Source organism: Patella vulgata, chromosome 2 (assembly GCF_932274485.2).
Source record: "Patella vulgata chromosome 2, xgPatVulg1.2, whole genome shotgun sequence".
Lineage (NCBI taxonomy): Eukaryota > Metazoa > Mollusca > Gastropoda > Patellidae > Patella > Patella vulgata.
This window is the reverse complement of record NC_065880.2, coordinates 52,892,498-52,916,222: the sequence shown is the minus strand read 5'-3', so window position 1 is coordinate 52,916,222 and position 23,725 is coordinate 52,892,498. Positions and strand designations below refer to the sequence as shown.

Genomic DNA, 23,725 nt, shown 5'->3' with positions numbered 1-23,725 from the left:
CAGTCTTGATTACGAAGTTCTTAAAGGGGCACTGTTAAAACGGTTTGAGATGACTGAAGAAGGTTTTGTTAATAAATTTCACTATTCTACTCCTGAAGTCGGAGAAACTTTCGCACAATTTACAGTTCGATTATCGGATTATTTTACGCGATGGATTGAGCTTTCGGGTATCAATAAAGACTACAAGGGTTTGTTCGATTTAATTATTAGGAATCAATTCGTGTCTAAATGTGAACGCGAATTAAGTCTGTTTTTAAAAGAACGATCTCCCAAAACTATTTCCAACATGGCGGAATTAGCAGACCAATTTTGTGATGCGCGAGGAAGTAAAGCTAACAGGTTTCTTCGGAATAAACATAATGAACATTATGGGCATGCGCGTCCGCCAAATTATAGCGAATCTGTTAGGGAAGGACCCCAACAGCAGCCACAACAGCCAACCCCGCATAATTCCTATCGCCAACACAATCCAGCATCGTCAGCCAGAGGTAATAACTTGGTATGTTACATATGCAGAAGACCGGGTCATAGATCACATCAGTGCAAAAATAGAAATCCTGTGTCATCTGTTCAAGAACGTAATGATGACCATAAGTTTAACAAACAAAACCGAACACTACCCCCACATAGTAATAGTAATTGTCTGAACTTTATTCCAGAGAGTCAGGTAATGCCTGTAACTAAAGGTAAAGTCGGTGAACATGACGTGACAGTGTTACGAGATACCGGATGTGCTGGGGTAGTAGTAAAAAGAAATGACTAACCGAGAAAAAACGTGTGTTTTAGTAGATGGTACGCGTATAGTAACCCCCGTAGCTATTATAAACGTTGACACGCCATATTTTCACGGTGTAACCGAAGCATGGTGTATCGAGAATCCCATATACGATCTGATACTTGGTAATATTGGTGGAGTAAGAGATGCTGCTGATCCAAAGTTGGACTGGAAACCAATCCAAGCGGTTGAAACCAGATCACAGACATTAAAGAAAGATAAGCCATATCCTCCTCTTATAGTCCCTAAAAGTATTCGCGATGTGGTGAAACCCGAAGACATTAAACTCATGCAGCGTAATGATGTCACACTGCAACGCTTACGTGAACTGGCTGATTGTAATGACACCAAAACAACAAAATCTGGAGCGAGTTCAACTTTGTTCTACAATAAAGGATTTTTATTTCGACAATATACGCACCTAGGTAGAAGAGATGTTACACAGTTAATCGTGCCAAAAGAGTTTAGAAACGATATTATGCGGTTAGCTCATGAATCATTAATGGCTGGTCATCTAGGAACTAGAAAAACAACTGATAGAATTTTATCTGAATTTTATTGGCCAGGTATTCAATCTGATATTAGCCGGTTTTGTAGATCCTGTGACGCTTGCCAGCGAACTGTCAGTAAAGGTAAAGTGTTTAAGTCACCACTTGGTCAAATGCCATTGATTGACGAACCCTTTAAACGAATTGCCGTGGATTTAGTTGGTCCAATACATTCAGTAACTGATAGTGGGTACAGATACATACTTACCATAATAGATTACGCTACCAGATATCCTGAAGCTATACCATTACGTACCATAGAGACCGAAAGAGTTGCAGAAGCATTAATAGATGTATTTAGTCGTGTTGGGGTTCCTAAGGAAATGTTGAGTGACATGGGTAAACAGTTCACGTCGGATTTGATGTCGGAGATTAGCAGGTTATTGTCATTGCGTCAGCTAACGACTACACCGTACCATCCAATATGTAATGGATTAGTGGAGAAATTTAACGGCACTTTAAAGCAGATGTTAAAGAAGATGTGTATGGAGAAGCCCAGAGATTGGGATAAGTATATTAATGCAGTTTTATTCGCGTACAGAGAAGTACCACAAGAAAGTACCGGTTTTTCGCCATTCAAACTTTTGTATGGAAGGTCAGTGAGGGGACCAATGTCAATATTAAAAGAATTGTGGGTTAACGAAGAGGAACAACCCGATGTTAAAACTACCTACCAATATGTTCTAGACCTTCGAAACAAGATGGAAGAAACTTGTAATTTAGCTCAAGAAAATTTGAAGGAAATGTCGGCCAAATATAGAAAGTATTATAATAAAAAGGCTAAACCAAAAGCATTGGAAGCAGGTGACAAAGTATTAGTACTACTACCAACCAATCATAATAAGCTATTGATGCAGTGGCAAGGACCTTTTTCTGTGGAGAAAAAGATAGGTCTACTTGATTACAGAATCCTAATGAAGGGTAAATCTAAGATATTTCATGCCAATATGTTGAAACGGTTTGTAGAAAGGAACTCTAAAGACCAAACCTGTACAGATTTATTGTCATCGGTATGTGTATCGATTATCGATTTAGATGAAGATGGGGACGCTGTAGAATTACCGGAAATACCAACTACTACCATGGGTGAGACTTACAGTGATGTTAACATCAACAACGACCTTACACCCGAGCAAAAGAACGAGATAAGTAATTTGTTAAAAGAATTTGCGGACAGAATTACTGATAAACCTGGACGTACTAATTTACTGGAACTGGATATACACACTAAAACAGAAGAACCAATTAGAGTTAAACAATTTCCGATGCCTTATTACATGACTGAAGTCGTTAACGACGAGACCAATAAGATGTTGAAAGCCGGGGTAATCGAGAAATCTGAATCGCCATATTCATCACCTGTTGTTATAATCAAGAAAAAAGACGGAAGCAATAGATTTTGTATTGATTACCGTCAACTCAACAAAGTTACAATTTTTGATGCCGAGCCAATGTCGAGTGCGGATGACATGTTTTCAAAATTATCTGGCTACCATTATTTTACCAAGATAGATCTCAGCAAAGGATACTGGCAGATACCACTTAAGACGGAGGCACGACAAAAAAACGCGTTTTCTACTTCCCAGGGTCTATACCAATTTACAGTCATGCCGTTCGGGCTAGTAACGAGTTCCGCCGTTTTTAACCGAATGATACGGAAACTACTAGCAGGAATGACGAATATTGACAATTTTATAGATGATCTGTTGATTTATACGGAAACCTGGTCAGAACACGTACAAATTTTACGCGATCTTCTTGATAGACTACGGAAGGCCAATATTACGGCAAGACCTACAAAATGTTTTATGGGGTTTCAAAGTTTAGAGTGTCTTGGGCATATAGTCGGGGAGCAGAGATTACGCCCGAATCCTGATAAATTAAATGCCATCAAACTAGCGAATAGACCACAAACAAAGAAGCAAGTTCGTGCCTTTTTGGGGTTAGCAGGGTATTACCGGAAGTTCGTAGCTAATTTTGCAGCCATAGCCGCGCCGCTTACCGACCTTACCAAGAAAGGACAGTCTAATAAAGTGAAGTGGGAAGAACCACAAGAAAAAGCCTTCACAACACTTAAAACGGTGCTTATCAATGACCCAATTTTGAAACTGCCAGATTTGGAAAAAACGTTTATTTTGAGAACTGATGCTTCTGATATAGGGCTGGGAGCAGTCTTGTTACAAGTAGAAAATGAGGAAAAACACCCGATAGCCTACGCAAGTAGAAAATTATTACCAAGAGAGTGTGCTTACTCCGTAATAGAAAAAGAATGCCTAGCGATTATCTGGGCTGTAAGAAAATTTGAGCGTTACTTATACGGACGAGAATTTATTTTAGAAACAGATCACCAACCTCTACTGTATTTAAATAAAACTAAAGTTGCTAACGCAAGACTTATGAGATGGGCACTTTTGTTGCAACCCTTTAGATTTCGGATTTGTGCCATCAAAGGAAGTGAGAATATTGGTGCTGATTATTTGAGTAGGTCACAATAATTTGATATTTAAGGTTATGATGTCTATTTATAATGATTGTGTATTTTGAAAACATATTTTTTAAAAAATATATTTTTCTATGGAAGGGAGGTATTGTCACAATCAAATATCATATTTTTTCTTTTACATCCGAATTTATAAATATTTATGTTCACATCCTATTTGTCTGAGTTTGATCCCCCAAACTCAATTTTAATTGTCTAAGCTGTATCCCCCAAACTCATCTTGATTGTCAACTGCATCTGAGGCATGCAGCATGTGCACAATATGGCTATATAAGCAGATGTGGATGGCACATCAGAGTCAGTCAGTCAGTCAGTCAGTCTTTTAGTAAGGTTCGTTCAGGCCGAATCGGATCGATTATGTAGGAGGGGGCCAATTTAACCTTTCTTCTTTGAATACATAACTGTAGTGAATATCGGACCATGTTTAATTAAATCAGAGGTACATTGGAACTGGGCCACGTTTGATTACGCCCAGTAGGTGAAACTTTTATGTGTGTAGATTATTGTTGGGCAACGTTTGATATGGAGCGGCGTTGGGGCCAAGTTTAGCCGTAGCTGATATCGTGAACAGAACGTTTGAGATGATCACAGAATAGGATCCACAGGCCTATAATTATCTCAACTGTGTTGTGGAGAACTGTGCGGTGTTTAAATGTTTTACGAATAACTTAAATCAGAATAGGTATTGCAGGCCTATGTTTAATGTTTTCGTTGGACGAATAATGTTTTTGTGAATTGATGGTTTGATTCCCACCGGAAGTGACCTATGGACATACTGAACTCTGAAAATTGATTGTTTTACTGATCTGATATAAATATATAAAGTATTAAATTATACTATTAATGCCATTTCGTTTTCTTTATGATTTTGAAGACGCAGCTGGGGGGTAGTTTGCACGAGTGGCAATTGGTCAGGTGCCAAATCGTGACACATGTACACATTGGCGTGCACGTAAAAGATCTCTTAACAGTTGGAATTCGATACAAGACTAAGCCCGTATGGCGTATGCCCGTGTTCATTAGCCCAGTTCAGAGCAGAACAGTAGGACGTTAAACCCCATTTCATTTCATTTCGTCTCGGTATAGTTTTGTATATATTAATCAAGTAAAATTTATCATAGGACAGTGTATTTTTCTGATTGACATAATAGTCATAAATTTCTTCACTTTTGTCAAAGTTTTATGAGATCTTGGGAAATGACTTGACAATTAATAATTACATATAGGCTATTTGATATTGTATATTTGGTTCTATGTAAAATCCTCTAGTTAATGGCAATTACTCTACGTATAAGAATTTAATAATTTATTATTGTTTTGGACATCTTTGTTGGGTGTTTGCATACAATGTTCTATCCGTACAAAAGGGCAATCAAATTCAACATCCATGAATACAAAAATAGCAATTCACTAGTACCCAGTTTGTGGATTTTATCACTGGAACATGTTGAGTCGACAGAAGCTCCAAGGTATTCAGAAACAGTAAGCATACTCTGTCTCATGCACAACACACATTAATTATACTACGGTACAATGTATCTTTCCTTTTTGTGACCTACTGTTTTTCATGTATTGTATAAGTCGATGTTGAGTATAGGAAATGAAATGAAATGAAATGAAATGGGGTTTAACGTCCTACTGTTCTGCTCCTAACCTGGGCTAATGAAGACGGGCATACGCCATACAGTGTGCTATGAGGGAAATTTTGCCCGGGCAGCGGCGCTACGGCCTACTCTTATATCGAATTCCAACTGCCAAGGGATCTTTTATGTGCACGCCAATGTGTACACGGGATCTCGGTTTTTCGTCCCATCTGAACAACTAGACAGCTGTCCTTGTCAGGCCCTCCGTCCTGCATCACTTACAAGGGGAAACCACGCCGAAAAAAACGGGGCGAACTTTCTCGGCCAATGCAGCGATCGAACACAAGACCTCCAGGCTAGTGAGCCAGCGTCGTTCCCACTTAGCCATGTGATTCCCGTTCAGTATCGCAAGAAATGTCGTATTTTACAAATGTTCCAACCTATATTCATGGATATAATTATATGTGTATAAAAGTTAAAATAACACGATTTTTGAACTCCAAATAATGGCAATAATGTTAGCTTACCATCACATTTCAGCCCTTGATGTAATAACCCATACAATAAAGATCCACAATGATCACAAAATGTTGGACTGCCATAGGAATGCACCTTGAATTTATGCAAATTCGTTGCCTGAAAAATAAAAATATTCCATTGAGCATCATTTATTAAATATAAAGACTTTCAAAATTATCCACAAACCAGCTGATAAAAATGAGAAACATTTGGTTCTTTAGCAAGAGAAAAGTATTTATTCATGCCAACATATAAATATAAATCATAATCTGAATATTCCGAATTACGACATCAATCAGCCACATGATTTCCATTGAATCAACACTGTATAATCTGGCCTTCAATCTGTGGGTGTAAAGCCACGAAAGATTAACGAGCAATCACCAATCAATTATCGGCGAGATTAAAACTCGCTCACATAGGTTTTTGTTGATTACTTTGATAATTTTATAATCTCTTGTAAGACAGTTGTGACAAATACTCAAGAATACCCATGAAATTTCCACGAATTATTCACAGTCGTAAAAATATTCCTAGCACCTGTTGGAAACATTCGTTGCGCATGCCGATTGAACCTGAATACCTAAGTTTCGTCACCCTACGGATCTATCCGAACTGTGTGACGACCTGGACATGGAATGACACGTGACACCAAAGACAAGTGTACGATCAACTGAAGACGATGAAGAGATTGCTTATCTCTGCCTACCGTAAGCAGACAATGTTCATCATCGAACTCCATCAAGGGATTCACCTAATGAACGCCTACACCAAGTTTGAACATTCTACTTCAATTAGAAGGGAGAGAGAGAGAGAACGTCCACTCGACACAAACTAAGTTATTTCGGGACTAACATATGGTTTAATTTTATTTCAATAATTCGCTTGCGCATAGGGGTCTTTAGCAGTGGGAGGAAACCGGAGGACCCGGAGAAAACCCACGAGGTTGGACAGGCGACCCTACTCCTTGTCACGTACAACCAGGGATTCGAAACCACGCCAGTCGACTCAATGACAGACTTTATGATACAGCGCGCGAACGCTAACCATTCAGCCATCCAACCCCCCTCAATTAGAAGGAGAGTTATTGTGTTCCAAAGTCTCGGCCAATCAAATTGCTTATTGCTCTGCTTACCATCAGCAGAAAATGTACATTATCGAACTTAGTCAAGGTATTGATGTAATAAAGCTATACACCAAGTGTCCTAACTCTCACTTAATTAGAACTAAAGTTATTGTGTCCCTAAGCATCAACCAATCAAATTGCTTATCTCTGCATACCCTAAGCAGAAAATGCTTTGAACTCCATCAAGGCATTGACCCAATAAACATCTACATCAAGTTTGAACATTCTAGCTCAATTAGAAAGAGAGTTATTGTGTTCCAAAATCTTGGCCAATCAAATTGTTTATCGCTCTGCTTACCCCGAGCAGAAAATGCTCATTATGGAACTTAGTCAAGGTATTGATGTAGTGAAACTATACGCTAAGTTTCATCACTCTCACTTAATTAGAACTAAAGTTATCGTGTCCCAAAGCATCAACCAATCAAATTGCTTATCTCCGCTTAACCTAAGCGGAAAATGTTCATCTTCAAACTCCATCAAGGTATTGACCTAATAAACACCTACACCAAGTTTTAACAATCTAGCTCAATTAGAAAGAGAGTTATTGTGTCCCAAAAAGTGTGACAGACAGACAGACAGACAGATGGATGGACAGACGAACAAACCCATTTAAATAGTCCCCTGCTTTCTTTGAAAGGCGGGGGACAATCAATGTAATAAAATTTTGAATGTACAGAAAGGTTTATCATTTTTAAAGGGAATAACGTTCTGGGGATTCGAAGCTACATTATAATAATACTACCGGTTTTCGAAGTTACAATAATACTTCCACTTTTGAGAAAACTGAGTATTCCGAAAGTCTGCGTAATCCGACATATTGTAACGATCCCGTATGATGTCGGATTTGACAGAGTTCACTGTGTGTGTGTGTATATATATCATTTCGAAAATGCAGGAGGCTTTAAAAGTAGGAAGAAACCAAAGTATCTAAACCCACATACAAGCATAAAATCAAGCCCATGGATTGCATAGAGAACAGGCCTTATGATCTTCAGCATACTCTGTGTGCTACAACCTGCCATCCAACTAACATAATACTTTACCAAAGTGCATGTTTAATTATATCAAATAAATGTAATTAAAACATAAATATGACGTCACCCTTTGATGTTTTTAACCAGTATTGGAGAATGTACACTTTTCTTAAAAAATCATCTATTATTTATGAAACTGTCCATTATTTATTGAAAACAAGCCAACAGTGAGGCTGATGTCCCCCGCCGAAATAGGAAAATAATTAGAGGACACATATAAATTTATCACAAATTATCTTTTACAAAGTATTGAACAATCAAACAGTATATCTTTACTTATAGTCTAACAATCAAAGTAGGAGAGTTATTGTTTTCCAAAGTCTCGACCAATCAAATTGCGTATCGCTCTGCTTACCCTGAGCAGAAAATGCTCATTATCAAACTTAGTCAAGGTATTACTGTAATGAAACTATACACCAAGTTTCATCAATCTCACTTAATTAGAACTAAAGTTATCGTGTCCCAAAGCATCAACCAATCAAATTGCTTATCTCTGCTTACCCTAAGCGGAAAATGCTCATCTTCGAACTCCATCAAGGCATTGACCTAATCAACACATACACCAAGTTTGAACATTCTAGCTCAATTAGGAAGAGAGTTATCGTGCCCCAAAGTATCAACCAATCAAATTGCTTATCTCTGCTTACCCTAAGCGGAAAATGCTCATCTTCGAACTCCATCAAGGCATTGACCTAATAAACACATACACCAAGTTTGAACATTCTAGCTCAATTAAAAGTTATCGTGTCCCAAAGCATCAACCAATCAAATTGCTTATCTCTGCTTACCCTAAGCGGAAAATGCTCATCTTCGAACTCCATCAAGGCATTGACCTAATCAACACATACACCAAGTTTGAACATTCTAGCCCAATTAGGAAGAGAGTTATCGTGTCCCAAAGCATCAACCAATCAAATTGCTTATCTCTGCTTACCCTAAGCGGAAAATGCTCATATCTTCGAACTCCATCAAGGCATTGACCTAATAAACACATACACCAAGTTTGAACATTCTAGCTCAATTAGGAAGAGAGTTATTGTGTCCCAAAAAGTGTGACGGACAGACAGACGGACAGACAGACGGACAGACAGACGGACGAACCCATTTTAATAGTCCCCTGCTTTCTTCGAAAGGCGGGGGACAATAAAGGGCAGTTTAACCAATAATAGACACTTATCTGAAAAATGAACTTGTATTTTGGGATAATTTATTCTCTGAACAAATTAAATTACAGTACATGAAATTGAAATTACTTTAAAACTTCATAGTTATCAAAATGTCACATGACCGAATGTTGGATTTCACATATTTGTCCAGTTGTAGAATTTATTGTTTCCATATGTCCGCGAATTTTGATTTCTTTCCTACATGAAAAATTCCCCTTTATCCGCTTGTTGTAGGGTGGCCCATGCACCTACAGAAATACAGTCAACCGCTGATAGTTCGAGACTACCACTGAAGCGTGCACATTCGCCGTGTCGAGGCCAACTTTCTGACAGTATGATACTATAAATAGCCATGGCACGTGCAATTCTCTACAAATCTATCAACTATTACAGCCGTAAAAAATTTATTGTTGACGATTTTGAATAGCAGTAAAATTAAGCTTCTTGGTTATTACAGCAGATTTAGAAATTACGTTCGTTTCATTTTTTAAATCGCTTTATCATTAACTGTACCGTTCAGAGCAGCATCTTTTGGTTTAGTACAAATAATATCTCTGAAGCACTCGGGTTAGACAGGAACATGATACTAGCAGTAGTTTCATTTTACTTTTACAAGCTTCTTAAAACAATTGTTGAGCTAGCTAACGTGCTCATGTCTAAATTCAATTTCTTGTTCTAGCTTTCTGTTATGTTTCGTAAAAAAGTAGTCTTGATTATCCCGACCTGTCAATCAGCCCTTGAATGGTCGATAGACTGGTTAAGCGAGACTAATTTCAAAACAAGGGCACGTAACCTATTTTTTACTCAAGAGTGTCTGGATGTTATGGACGACACATGGAACCAGTTTTCAGTCTATTATTTATAGATGATTAATGGTCATAGCTTATTAAGTACAACATGATCGTTTATTTAGTGACTATAATTGTGTGAAACTGATTTGAGGCTTGGCATATATATAAATATTGTGGCGAAATTGTCGAGATATATGGAGATATTTATTTATGGTGGGTCACCCTACTTGTTGTATGTCACTGATCGGCACTTGATTGACGTCACCTATGTCCGTCCGGACGTCCGTTTGGACACTCTCCAGGTCATAACTTGAAATATAGGTTTATATCCCAGTGAGAGGTTTCTTTTGATATTGGTTTGTATGGGACCGTAATTTCATGGATTATGGCCTCTGATTGTACACTCTAGAGTCCACAATTTTTATCCCATTTTGATGAAACTGAACATGTATGTTTATAACCCAAGGATCTTGATTCTTTGCTACAATGGTGTATATCGGACGATAACTTCCTGGATTATTGGTTTAGCTCGTGGATCTTTCACAGGTCACAATTTTTATTCAATTTTAAAAACCGTTCAAATACATCACCGTTACACCATAATGACGGTTGAGTTCGAATTTTGTGAATTGGCTTGCGTCATTGTCACTTATATCAGAGTATATATTAGATTTCAAATCAAAATTTGGACGGCTAGTACCCTACATATTAACCACAGTACTAAGAACATTATCAATATCTAAATTATATTCGTGAGCATCCTTTCCATCACATCTTTGACGGCTATTATCCCCCATATCAAGACCATCACAATTATTACTGGAGGCGTGTGTTCGATCCCTGCATTGGACATTAAAGTCCATCCAGATTTTCCGGCATGGTTTCCCCTTGTCATTGATGCAGGACGGAGGGCGTGACAAGGACAGCTGTCTAGTCGTTCGGATGGGACGAAAAACTGAGGTCCGGTGTACACATTGGCGTGCACGTAAAAGATCCCTTTGATGTAAGAGTAGGCCATAGCGCCGCTTATGGCACACTGTATGGCGTATGCCCGTCTTCATTAGCCCAGCTTAGGAGCAGAACAGTAGGACGTTAAATCCTATTTCATTTTGTTAAATGAATATTTTGAACTGCCTGTATATGCTTGCATTATATGGCTGGATTGTTTTGTCACATGCATGCATGTGCAGGTGCATGTTGTTTTAAGGATCTATCCATTATTTTTGTTGCTTGTTCTTTAAGAAAACTATCCATTATTTGTATCTCTATGGTGCTATGTTTTAAGTTTGATAATAGCCTCAGACCGTCCATTATGTAAATAGAAAGAAAAACTTTGGGGCTAACGCCCCTCAGTTGTTCTTTCTATTTACATAATGGACAGTCTTCGGCCATCATCCATCACATAAACTGAAATATATATTGTCAAAAGGAAGTTAGGTTGTCGAAGAAATAAATATATCTGCTTTTGTAATAATCAATAAATGAACAAGAATAATCTATCAAATTCTCATGTTGGTTATTAATACCTGTGCAAGAGAAACTGACATGCCATTTAAGCTTACACAAGAGATCAATTAATGAATTGTCAACAGAGGCTTACAGCAAGTTAATTTTACTGTGTAACTACTTGTAAATGAATACGTTTGTGATTAGTTATCAATGTTATACGTTTTAATGTTGTGCAAGTATAGATGTACTAGAGTAATCCCTGGTGTAGGTAGCTAGTGAATTAATTATAACTGCAGCAAATGAATATCATTTTTCAATCAAAAACAACCTAATCCAAAGTAAACAATAACAAAGAAAACATAGTCGTGTATTTTATATACACCACATGAAAATAAAAACTGGTTACCATCAATAACTTTATTATTTTCTAATGTTATTGAATATAACATAATGCATCAACAACCTGATTTTACCAAAAGTACATCATGACAAACTAGTAGATTATGTATGAGATGACCAGAATATCTTTAAAATCTCATGTACTTTCTAAAAAATATACGGTATCAAAGTTAAAATGACCATCATAAGTGTTAAGGAAGGATAAACGCTGTCTTCTTAGAAAAATTCAATAGTTTGCAGATATGCATAGAATTTAGAAATGGTTTCGCTGTTAATATTATTATTTTTTTTTTAAATCATGAAATAAATTGTTTCTATTATCACCACACAGGTCGAGTCTCAATGTGTACTTGTCACACTGTAAGATCTAATGCCATGTCATTTACAGTCAGATGCAAATAAATGAGTTAAAGGGGCATTAGGTAAGATTAGATAAAGAGCTGACAGTTATAGCTATAATAGTTAAAAAATAGATAATGAAAAGAGAACATGCTAAAAATTCCAGTCAAATTGCTTCACCCTGAACCTAGATATTAGCAATTCAAATCTAATGAAAATCGGATGGCATCAAGAGTTGATTATGGTCTTGTCATGTTAATAAATGTCTAATTATAATTAATAGTTTATATAACATTTCAGGCCTAAAAAAAGACCTGCAATAGGCACATTTAGCTCTGGCATAATGTATGTTTAACAAAGTCTCTTTAACATCTAGTCATTTCTTTATTATAAGGTTATGGTTACAGTTACAGGAGATTCAAACATGATCAGTCAATCATGAAACAACAGAATCTCTTTCACAGATTTAAGCCAATGCTCCTAAATATATCCTACACTAAGAATGAAGAAACTTGGGTAATTAACAAACATTCTTTAATCAGTGACATTAATTTTTAAGCCTAAAATAATCTTGAGGCTTGTTAATTTTCTTGCTTTTTATAAGAATAAAGAGTAAGCAAAACAAATGACTATATAGAATACATTTCTTATCAACTCAACCAAGATGATGTCTCTATTATTACTATCATGACCTGCTGCCAAAAAGATAAAAACATGTACATTATGAGAAACAAAGATCAGGAAGACTATTTATTCCAATTCTTACAAAGTGACATGGCAAGTTATTTTGGTATTTAATACTGAGATAAGATAGAATAAACTATATAATGTAAAAGAATTCCTGACAATGTTGGAATTATGTTTTAGTTTTATGTACAGACATATCACCTATTCTTGGAACAGTATACCACAGAGTAAGGTTTTTAAAAATACAACCTTAAAATTTTGATTTTCACAAATCTGCTTTTCAGATTAAGATTTTGTCTGCTTTATTAAACTGCCGTCATTATTACTAGTTCTATCATTTTCAAACGAAATGAAAAAAAATTGGGATTCTTTGAAGAATTGAATTGAATTTTATCAAACTGAATTATTCACATTTATAATACCAAAGTGATTGTTTGTCGAACGCTTAAACACTATAGAAACTCACCTGCTCACTTTCTACAATTAGATGTTCAAATTCTACTATTTCACAATGTGAAGAATTTGTCATTTACTTGGAAATAAACAGTTACAAAGAGAAATGTATCCTCACAGATTTAAAATATTCAATGAACGATCCAAACCTGTTGGCTACATGACTGATGAGCTGATAAATAACACATAAAACTTACAGTCCATTGTTTTATGCATTGAACTGGCTAGCAGAACCCTTTTTAATCATTTGTCTATCTAATTAACGAGTCCACGCCTTGCCTTCCTATTGTTTTATTATCTCTCCTGCAACAGGCTACTTCATGAGAATTTGATAGTGATCAAGTGAAATTACATGGGCATGTTACGAGTCTGGATTAATTCAGAAGCTTCTCACTGACTTAGATTTCTAATTTATTATATAGAACTGTAATAGAAATTATCCAGATAAATTTTACTCAATGGAACTAAACAGCTTTTCTTTGGTGTAATAATAAAAATGATAAGATCCAGAAACTAATAATTGAAATATTATAGGAATCATCGAAATTCTCTTTAATTTAAAATATAGATTCCCACAGATATGCCCACCAGCAGCCGCTGTCTATTACGGTTTTAATCAACTTGAAGGCTATGCTTTAACAAACAATTTCTTACAAAGTAGAGTAAAACGTAGAAATAGATAGGAAAATTCATATTTGCAACCAAAGCTTTATCTCTGCACTATGAACGAGAGCATCGCTAACGCTGCAACATACGTCCACATTCCAGCATTGATTGATATGGTACTTTTAAAAAAGAAGAGAATGAAATATGAAATGGCTGTAATTTAAGAGGCAAAGAAGGCTAGGTGTTGGGTTTGTTTTGCCAAATTTACAGACAAAATACTAACAAAAAAGTGGGTGTGACACTGCCCGAGAAGGTTGGGGCATGCACCAAAATAAATAGTTGCTGTCTTTACGGTATAAGGAATAAATATGCAAATTTCCAAGATGATCCATTCAGAATTGCAGCCTATAGACAATAAATACAAAAAATGGGTGTGGCTCTGCCCCTGGGGGTTGGATATGGAACAATATAAATAGGTACCACCCTGTTATTGAAATGACAACATCAATAGTTGGGTATAAGGAATAAGTATTCCAAGTTCCAAGATAATTCATTCAGAATTGTGGCCTTCGGGCGCTAAAGGCAAAAATTGGGCATGGCTTTGCCCCTGGGGGTCGGGCATTCCCCAAAATTAATAGTTGACGCCCTTAGGCTATAAAGAATACATATGCCAAGTACAAAGTTGATCCATTCAAAACTCTGGCCTGTAAACGATAAACACAAAAATTGGGCATGGCTCTGCCCCTGGGGGTCGGGACATGCAGTTGTCGTCCTTGGGCTATAAGGAACACATATCCCAAGTTCAAAGACAATCCATTAGGAATCGTGGCCTGTAGGCAACTCACAGACACAGAAACACAAAGAACAAATGGTTGTGGCTCTGCACCTGGAGGTTGGGCAATCACCAAAAAACAATAGGGGACATCCTTAGGGTATAAGGAATAGGTATGCAAAGTTTCAAAATGATCTGTTAAGAATTGCGGCCTGTAGATTACAAACAAATAAATACATGAAATAGGCGTGGCTCTGTCCCAGGGGGGCGGGCATGCACCAAAAACAATAGGGATCATCCTTAGGGTATAAGGAATTCATACAAATACAAAGACGATAGATTAAGAATTGTGGCCTGTAGGCAACACAGAGACACACAAAAAGAAAATGGGTGTGGTTCTGCCCCTGGGGGTTGGGCATGCACACCAAACTATAGGGATGTTCCTTAGGGTACAAAGAATAAATATGCAAAGTTTCAAGATGATACGTTAAGAAATGCGACCTGTAGACGACAAACAAACAAATACAAGAAATGGGCGTGGTTCTGCCCTTGGGGGTTGGGCATGCACCCCAAACGATAGGAATGTTCTTTAGGGTACTAAGAATAAGTATGCAAAGTTTCAAGATGATACGTTAGGAAATGCGGCCTGTAGACGACAAACAAATACAAGAGATGGGCATGGCTCTGCCCCTGGGGATCGGGCATGCACCAAAAACAATAGGGATCATCCATAGGGTATAAGGAATAAGTATGTAAAGTTTTGAGATGATCATTTCAGAATTGTGGCCTGTAGGCGACACACAGACACGCAAAAAGAAAATGGGTGTGGCTCTGCCCCTAGGGGTTGGGCATGCACCCCAAACGATAGGGATGTTCCTTAGGGTACAAAGAATAAGTATGCAAAGTTTCATTATGATACGTTAAGAAATGCGGCCTGTAGATGACAAACAAAGAAATACAAAAAATAGGTGTGGCTCTGCCCCGGGGGGTCGGGCATGCACCAAAAACAATAGGGATCATCTTTAGGGTATAAGGAATAAGTATGTAAAGTTTGAAGATGATCACTGTAGGTGACACACACCCACAGACTGGGGTGACGGCAATATACGTCCACATTATGAATGTGGAGGTATAAAAAGACACAAAAGGCAAAACTCTTCAATTAACAGTCACATGACACTGAACTCTGCTTCTTTTTTGTTGCTAGCTGACCAAACCATGGTGTTTGGGCAGAAGGGTGGGTGGGTGGGCAAAAACTTGAGAAAAGAGAGCATGCACAGAAGGGTGGGTGGGTGGGCAAAAACTTGAGAAAAGAGAGCATGCACAAGAACTGTTAACAGAAGAAAAGTCTGACATCGGATGACAACATACCATCTAGGGCTAGCTCTACTCACAGCTGATAATTTCAAAACAGTTTATTCTTGTTCTTTTAGATCAAACTCCTAAACATAAATGTGCACATTTTTAACTTTTGAATCAGCAAGAGAAAAATTGGTTATATGCTAGCTTAAGCTCTATTAATCTATCTAAAATGTTTCTTTACCATACTTCCTTTCTCTATAAAAGAGTGACTATTCAGAAACAGAAGATTATAATTTCCTGTCGAGACAAACTTAATTTTAACAATATTCTAAAAATTCATTTGCATTAAATTAGAGTGATGTGTCTTTCTTAAAGGAAATAAAATAATGTAATATAATACAATAAGATGACCAATCAGGGGATTGGATTAACTAACATTTGTCTGCCATTTCACCACAAAATGTCAAGGAGGCCAAGTTCAATATAAGGCCAGACATCTTGTATTTTAAATATTTTCCCCCATTTCAGTATCAGATTTCAAATTGTCTTATTCAATGTTCTCACTTTGACTTTAATATAAATCAGTAGATGCTCTATAAAAGACAACCAATGCCATGAAATGAAGGTTCCTGGACCAGGAACAATTTCTATGAAACAAGATTCAAATATTGATATATCGGGTTGTGTTTACATAGAAAAACTCTTATGGATGGTTGATGGACAAATCGCGTCACCTTTGATCAATATTCGGAAGCTTGACTTCCACATTTTCATTTGATGCATGTTTTGGATGCACTCTATCTCATATCTTTTATCAAATTTATTCACAGAGTGACAAGTTCTTGCCAAGAGGAAATGAGATTTAGCTTTTGAATGCTGATACTAAGTTACATACATGAAGATATTTTGTCAGCTAGTCCTAGAGGATATTTTTTAGCACGGAAGAGAACTGGAGTTCAGGGCCATACAAAAGGTTGTTCCATTTCTCTGAAAGAAACCGTTTCAGACATATTTTAGGAATAAAACTTGTTTATTCTGTGATAAAGTATCTTAGGGACATTTATCCTTCTCAGGTGCAACTTTCTGAGCTCTGTAATATTTTTTCAAAGAAGTAAAAACACCTTCCACACTATTCAATAAGTGCCTATTAAACTAGGTTTATACTCTTGCTGAGGTTACATTGGTAAGAACCGTTATGATTATCAAGTCACTCATACAACTGAACAACAAAATTCCTTCACTATAGGCTATGTAACCCATTGGAATATTTTAATTTAAAACTTTCAAGCTAGGTAAATTAGCTATTTCTTCACACTTTGGCATTTAATTTAGTGTGCTCTGAAATCAGGGATTGTCCTTTTAACATACAATGGACAGTGAGCATAACTTGACTCAAACATGGGGTAACATAGCTTTATTCATTCAGATAGGACAAAAAAAGAAATCCACTTGTAGATTCATTAGTGTGTATGGAAATGAACCCTTGGAATTCACTGAAGAGTAGGTGGAAACATCACTGAACAAGCAACATTTCCTTCATAGCACACTGCAAGGCATATGCTAGTCTTCATTAGTTCATTTGGTGAGCAAAAGTAGGACATTAAACCGGATATCATTTTTTGTAATGTAACTGTAGCTATTTACTTTCATAATTTTGAAATTTCTGAATAAAATACTGCCTAAACCACATAGCAAGATAGTTTGGAATTTTATGTCAGTGCCTCGCAGGAGTACTTTGGATACGAAAGCACAAGAATGTTTGAGAATCTGAAAAGGAAACTGCTTTGGTGTCGAAATACTAATATATAATTTGACAATTATTTGATAACCCACGTACCACAGTAAATGTCATAATTCTGAACATACCTTTTGTTCTGAAATATTTCCCTTTAATCTCATCCATTATCAATTCCAATAATAATTGTCTTTTTTTTTTAATTTGTTGTTTCCGGCTGGAGTTTGATGATATTTTATAGTTATTTTGAAAAATAGATTCCTGAGTATCATAATCACAGTTTGGAATGCCTTAAGCCATGCAATTTGCAATATATACCATTATCTATAACAAAACAACTGATATGTCTGTTATGTCTCTGTTTTTTATTAGAAATAAAACAGATCCATGCAACAATGCAATAAAATTCAAGGTCTAATGTTTATTATAAAGAACTACCCTATTCAACAATTTCATTCATATTGATTAACTGAACTTGTTGCTGGCACTGTACATCATATTATGTCTACTAGGTCAAGAGAACATATATTAACATGAGAGGCAGTTTAATGTTTATATTGTTCTACGACAACTCAGTGACAAGGAGTAGGGTCGCCTGTCCAATCTCATGGGTTTTCTCTGGGTCCTCCGGTTTCCTCCCACTGCTAAAGACCCCTATGCGCAAGCGAATTATTGAAATAAAATTGAACCATGTGTTAGTTTGTGTTGAGTGGACGTTAAACCCCATTTCTCTCTCTCTCTCTCTCTCTCAGACAACTCAGAACTTCAAAATTTTTAATATGGTTTGGGATGACAGAACTGTCAGATTGTTAGAAGACAAAATATAGGTTTCTGCATTAACTTTTACAGTGTGCTGAATTGATTTTTCAGATGATCCTTTAGGGAATGTCTCATTATATAGTTTATTGGTTGCTTGGAACAAACAATTCTTACCGTTGTCATTTTTATACCTTACACAGTAACTGCATGAAAGATGGTATATAAAAATACCATTATAAAACTGACTTTCTATATCAATGTTATCATATATATAATCAACGGTATCCATTTGAGACTCCTGTGGGGATGAACTGTGTATAGTGTGTAAAATTTTAATTAACTGACAATTAAAACAGTTAAAGATGCCTTCCCATGTACAAACTGGGTGATCTGATGATATATTTGGAATAAAAACATATTCAAACTAAAATTAATCCATCAAAAATAGATGTAAGATAAGCATTAGGTTTAATCATTTTTAATGTAAAAGTTAAGGTTTCCTGTTGAAAGTGTTCATACGCAACAAACTCATTTCAATATTTTAAATTAATGACTGGTCTAAATTTGCCATTCTTTTTCCCAACTAAAAAAATATTTGATATAAATTGGTCATCCATAGTCAGACCGAACGACAGGAACTAGAGCTTTTTCAAAATTTGCTTCAAATCCCCCTCAAAACATTGTATTTACGAGGAAATATCCCAAGCTATAAAAATCTATTCAAAGAATCCATGTATGTCACGGACACTAGCCAAACCACGGGAAAATTCATTGCATATTAAAGATGATGATGTCTTTAATCGCTGTCCATCTACTGTAAATATTGAAGCCTAAGTAAATTCTGGAATTATCCCCTGCCAAACCACGGGAAAATTCATTGCATATAAAAGATGATGATGTCTTTAATCGCTGTCCATCTACTGTAAATATTGAAGCCTAAGTAAATTCTGGAATTATCCCCTGCCCACTTCTTTTTCTGCAATTTAATCTCTGTATCCAAGTTTCATTTTTTCCACATCTGCTCATCATCATGTTTATCAACATATGCATTAAGTGCTTCTGCTAATGCAAAGAGGTCAGACAATCTGTGTGTGCAACCTTTGATGCCAATCGTCAGGCTGACATTTAGTGACACCCTTTCATTTTTGTCCTGTGTGTGCTCCATGGGTGTTTTTCAGGGTATCCTGCATTTTTTTTTAGTAAAATTTGCCATACTTCTATTGGAAATAACCACCCGATAAATACTTTTATAGGAATGCATCTTTAAACACAGCATAATCAATTAGTCTAGAAGAAAGTGAATAGATCAGAATAGTTGTAGACTTAAAAGAAAATAGGGTTTAATGTAAATGAAAATATTGTGATGGCTGTCATGCAGGTGGTAGTGAAGTGTTACTGGACTCATCTGTTAGAGGTATATAGCTGTCTTGTGGTAGACTCAGATAGCTAACAAGTTTTTATGTCTTGTCATTGGGATTAAGTACTGGCACTAAATCACTATTTTTATATATATAAAATTAAACATGGTGGTGCCCCTTTACATTATAGTTCAATTAGAATAAAGGACACATTTCTAACGGTTATTCTCTACTAACTTTTTATAGGAACACAACTTAATTAACATTCTCTTAGTTTTCGAGTATTTTCCTATATAAGACCAGAAAATATCAAGAAAATTATTGGCGTTTTGATCATATGGAGAGAATCTGCTCTGTTCATCTGTTATAGAGTTATGGTATAAATTTACAGTCAGTTTGTTTCTCATTTGTCACCTTTATAAGTGATGTGATGGAATAAAATGTATAATGTATGAACTGTTAGTGTTGATGCGTATTTTGTTCTCTCGAGACAGACTAGGCCACTAGGTCCACGAAGCACATAATTCACTCACGAGATGTGAGAATAATTAAGGCTATAATTAAATTTGTTCAGCTACTTCATACCTCTGTGACACATCCAGTTCCTACACAAATCTCATAATTTACAGTGAAGTGATTACAGATCCGATTCCGAACTAATATTTTAAAGTCATTTTAAGCTTATAAATTTAAACTTATAACAAATAAATTCTAATTTGTTCTTACTTGAACAAACTAATCAATTATAACTTGTACATATCACAAACAAGCCAGGTCATTTTCAGCCAGAAATTAGGTCAAAAGTAAAAGGTCAATGCAGTCATAAAGATGCATTACTGCATCATCTATAGGACACCAAAAGATAGGTTGCCAGGCAAGGAAACATACGCCCACAGCAGCTAAATCGACAAGGGTTGTAGCATTTACAAGACAATTTCATACGGTTCTACAAACTGAAACAAGGGCCTTAACTCTGGAAGAAATTTACAGAAATTGTTGAAATTTGATGGGCTTTTTCGTTTTACAAATTCAAATAATGCATATAAATTTCATACAGATAAGAAGATAAGTTTTGTCATTCGAACGTTCACAAGGTTCATAAAGTAAAACAAGAGCCATAAATCTAGAAGTAATTGACGGAAATTACTGAAATTAAATAGATTTCTTCATTTCACTCATCTAAATGATGCATATAAATTTCAAACAGAACGAATGATAACTTTTGATGTTGGAGCATTCACAAGGTTCAACAAAGTGAAAGAAGGGCCAACAACTCTAGAAGTAATTAACGGAAATGGCTAAAATTCAATAGACTTCTTCGTTTCACTAATTCTAGAAGGTTCACAAGGTTCAGCAAAGTGAAACAAGGGCCATAACTTTAGACATAATAAACAGAAATTGCTGAAATTCAATAGGCTTCTTCGTTCCACTTATTTAAATACTGCATATAAATTTCACAAAGCGTGTGATAACTTTTGGCCTTAGAAGGTTTACAAGGTTCAACAAAATGAAACAAGGGCCATAACTCCAGACGTAAAAAACGGAAATTGCAGAATTCAATAGGATTCTTCTTTTTACTAAAATAAATGAAATGAATAAGGAATAAGTATTCCAAGTTCCAAGATAATCCATTCAGAATTGTGGCCTTCGGGCGCTAAAGGCAAAAATTTGGGCCTGGCTCGGCCCCTGGGGCTCGGGGCATTCATCAAAATCAATAGTTGACGCCCTTAGGCTGTAAGAAATACATATGCCAAGTACAAAGTTGATCCATTCAGAACTCCGGCCTGTAAACGATAAACACAAAAATTAGGCGTGGCTCTGCCCCTGTGCCCCTGGGGGGGGGGGGGACATGCACCACAAACGATAGGGATGTTCCTTAAGGTACAAAGAATAAGTATGCAAAGTTTCAATATGATACGTTAAGAAATGCGGCCTGTAGATGACAAAGAAATACAAAAAATGGGCGTGGCTCTGCCCCATGGGGGGCAGGCATGCACCAAAAACAATAGGGATCATCCTTAGGGTATAAGGAATAAGTATGTAAAGTTTGAAGATGATCACTTAAGAATTGTGGCCTGTAGGCGACACATAGACACATACACACACATCTCTCAGGGTAAAGGGAGGCAGTGTTTTTGGCGATATCTGAAGTTTGTACAATTTAACTTTCAATGGTACATTCTGGGGGCACTTTTTGGAGTAGCAGAGCGAGAGAGAGAGAGAGAGAGAAATGGGGTTTAACATCCACTCAACACAAACTAGGTCATTTCGGGACTATCAGATGGTTCAGTTTTATTTCATTTTAAAATTCGGAGTGGGAGGAAACCGGAGGACCCGGAGAAAACCCACGAGGTTGGACAGGCGACACTCCTCCTTGTCATGTACAACCAGGGAATCAAAACTATGCCAGTTGACTCAATGACAGACAGTATGATACAGTGCGCACATGCTAACCATTTGGTCATCCAAGCAACCTTTGGAGGAGCAGTATACATGTCCTTAAGTGGTACATCAAATTGCAGTGAAGTCATAGAAAAAAAAAACAACCAAAAACTTCTACCATCCGACTTCCGTAGTTAATTTCCTTACAATAGTTACAACCTGGCAGTAGCCTTTTCTCGGTTGATGTGCATGTAAGTTTCTAATGAACCAGCAGTTGCCAGGCAAGATACGCCCACATTTTGCAAGAGATGGATAGAGAGCAAGCTAAAAAAAAGATAGGTTGCCAGGCAACAAAACATACACCCACAGCAGCTATATCGTCCGGGCAGTCAACAAGACTTGTCGCATATTTTTACTTTTTTCGGTAATGAAACATTTATAATACATTAAAATCTGATTAAGAGTAACAACTCATTAAACATACATTATGCAAGAGCTAAATCTGATTATTGCAAGTCTTTATTTAGGCTTCAGATGTCATAGAAATTATAAATTAGATCTTCATTTACACAACAAGCACAAAATCAACTCTGTAGACCCACGGATGGCTTGGATTCGGCTTGGATTTAAACAGGATATCACTGATTGATTAAATTTTTAAGCGGAGAGTATCATCTAGCATAGTAGAAATTTTGTACGTGATTTTCAAAACAACTTGAACCTCGCTCCCTTACTATATACAAGCTATATATATTCAGAAATGTAGACAAGTAATTGTATTGAAATACCGTAAGTGGTTTTAGACGATAGCAAAAGTTTGATCTTACTTAGCAGACGATGTAATTAGACAGTTGGGAACTGAGAACTATTTTTTAGGGATGTAATTTTTTTTTATCTTCTTGCATATTGTGTTTATTGTCTGCAATATTATATCAACACGGTGGAAGCAGACGTTATATAAAGCTATTTCACACAAACACATTATGACATAATACGAAGGTCCGACTCTGTGGAAAATAGTATCGACTTATACCCCGAAAAATACAGTACTTGACCGATCCATATCTCTGTCCTGAAATTTGTTATTATTGACATATTGATCATCTGTATTATCCAAGATAGTCAATATTATGTAAAAGCATCGACCATAAAACTGTAATATTTGATAAACTGTATAGTGCAAATACTCCCCTCCCCCACCCCCCCAAAAAATTCCATTACTTTCTTTTATAAAACATGATTGTGTGTAATTCCAGGTTATTGCCCAGTATTGAAATAACTTGTTTAAGTTTACAATGATACAGGATACAATAGTGGTCCTTTTCCGATATTTAAGGGTCAATGTACATGTAGTAGGTGTACAATAACTCCAAACAAAGTCATTCATACTCTTATCACAACTAACATTAAGATCTTATATCAAGCAAGAAGCCATTTATATC

At 36.4% G+C, this 23,725-nt stretch overlaps 1 protein-coding gene across 2 annotated transcripts in view; it reads right to left on the bottom strand.

The window, feature by feature from the left end:
* LOC126811705 (calcium-dependent protein kinase C) overlaps window positions 1-23,725 on the bottom strand; it is a 193,509-nt gene that overhangs the window by 71,920 nt on the left and 97,864 nt on the right. For both annotated transcript variants that reach the window (XM_050537565.2, XM_050537564.2), the window contains exon 4: window positions 5,934-6,042. In XM_050537565.2, the coding sequence (XP_050393522.1) occupies window positions 5,934-6,042 (109 nt within the window). The remainder of the gene's footprint in view (window positions 1-5,933; window positions 6,043-23,725) is intronic.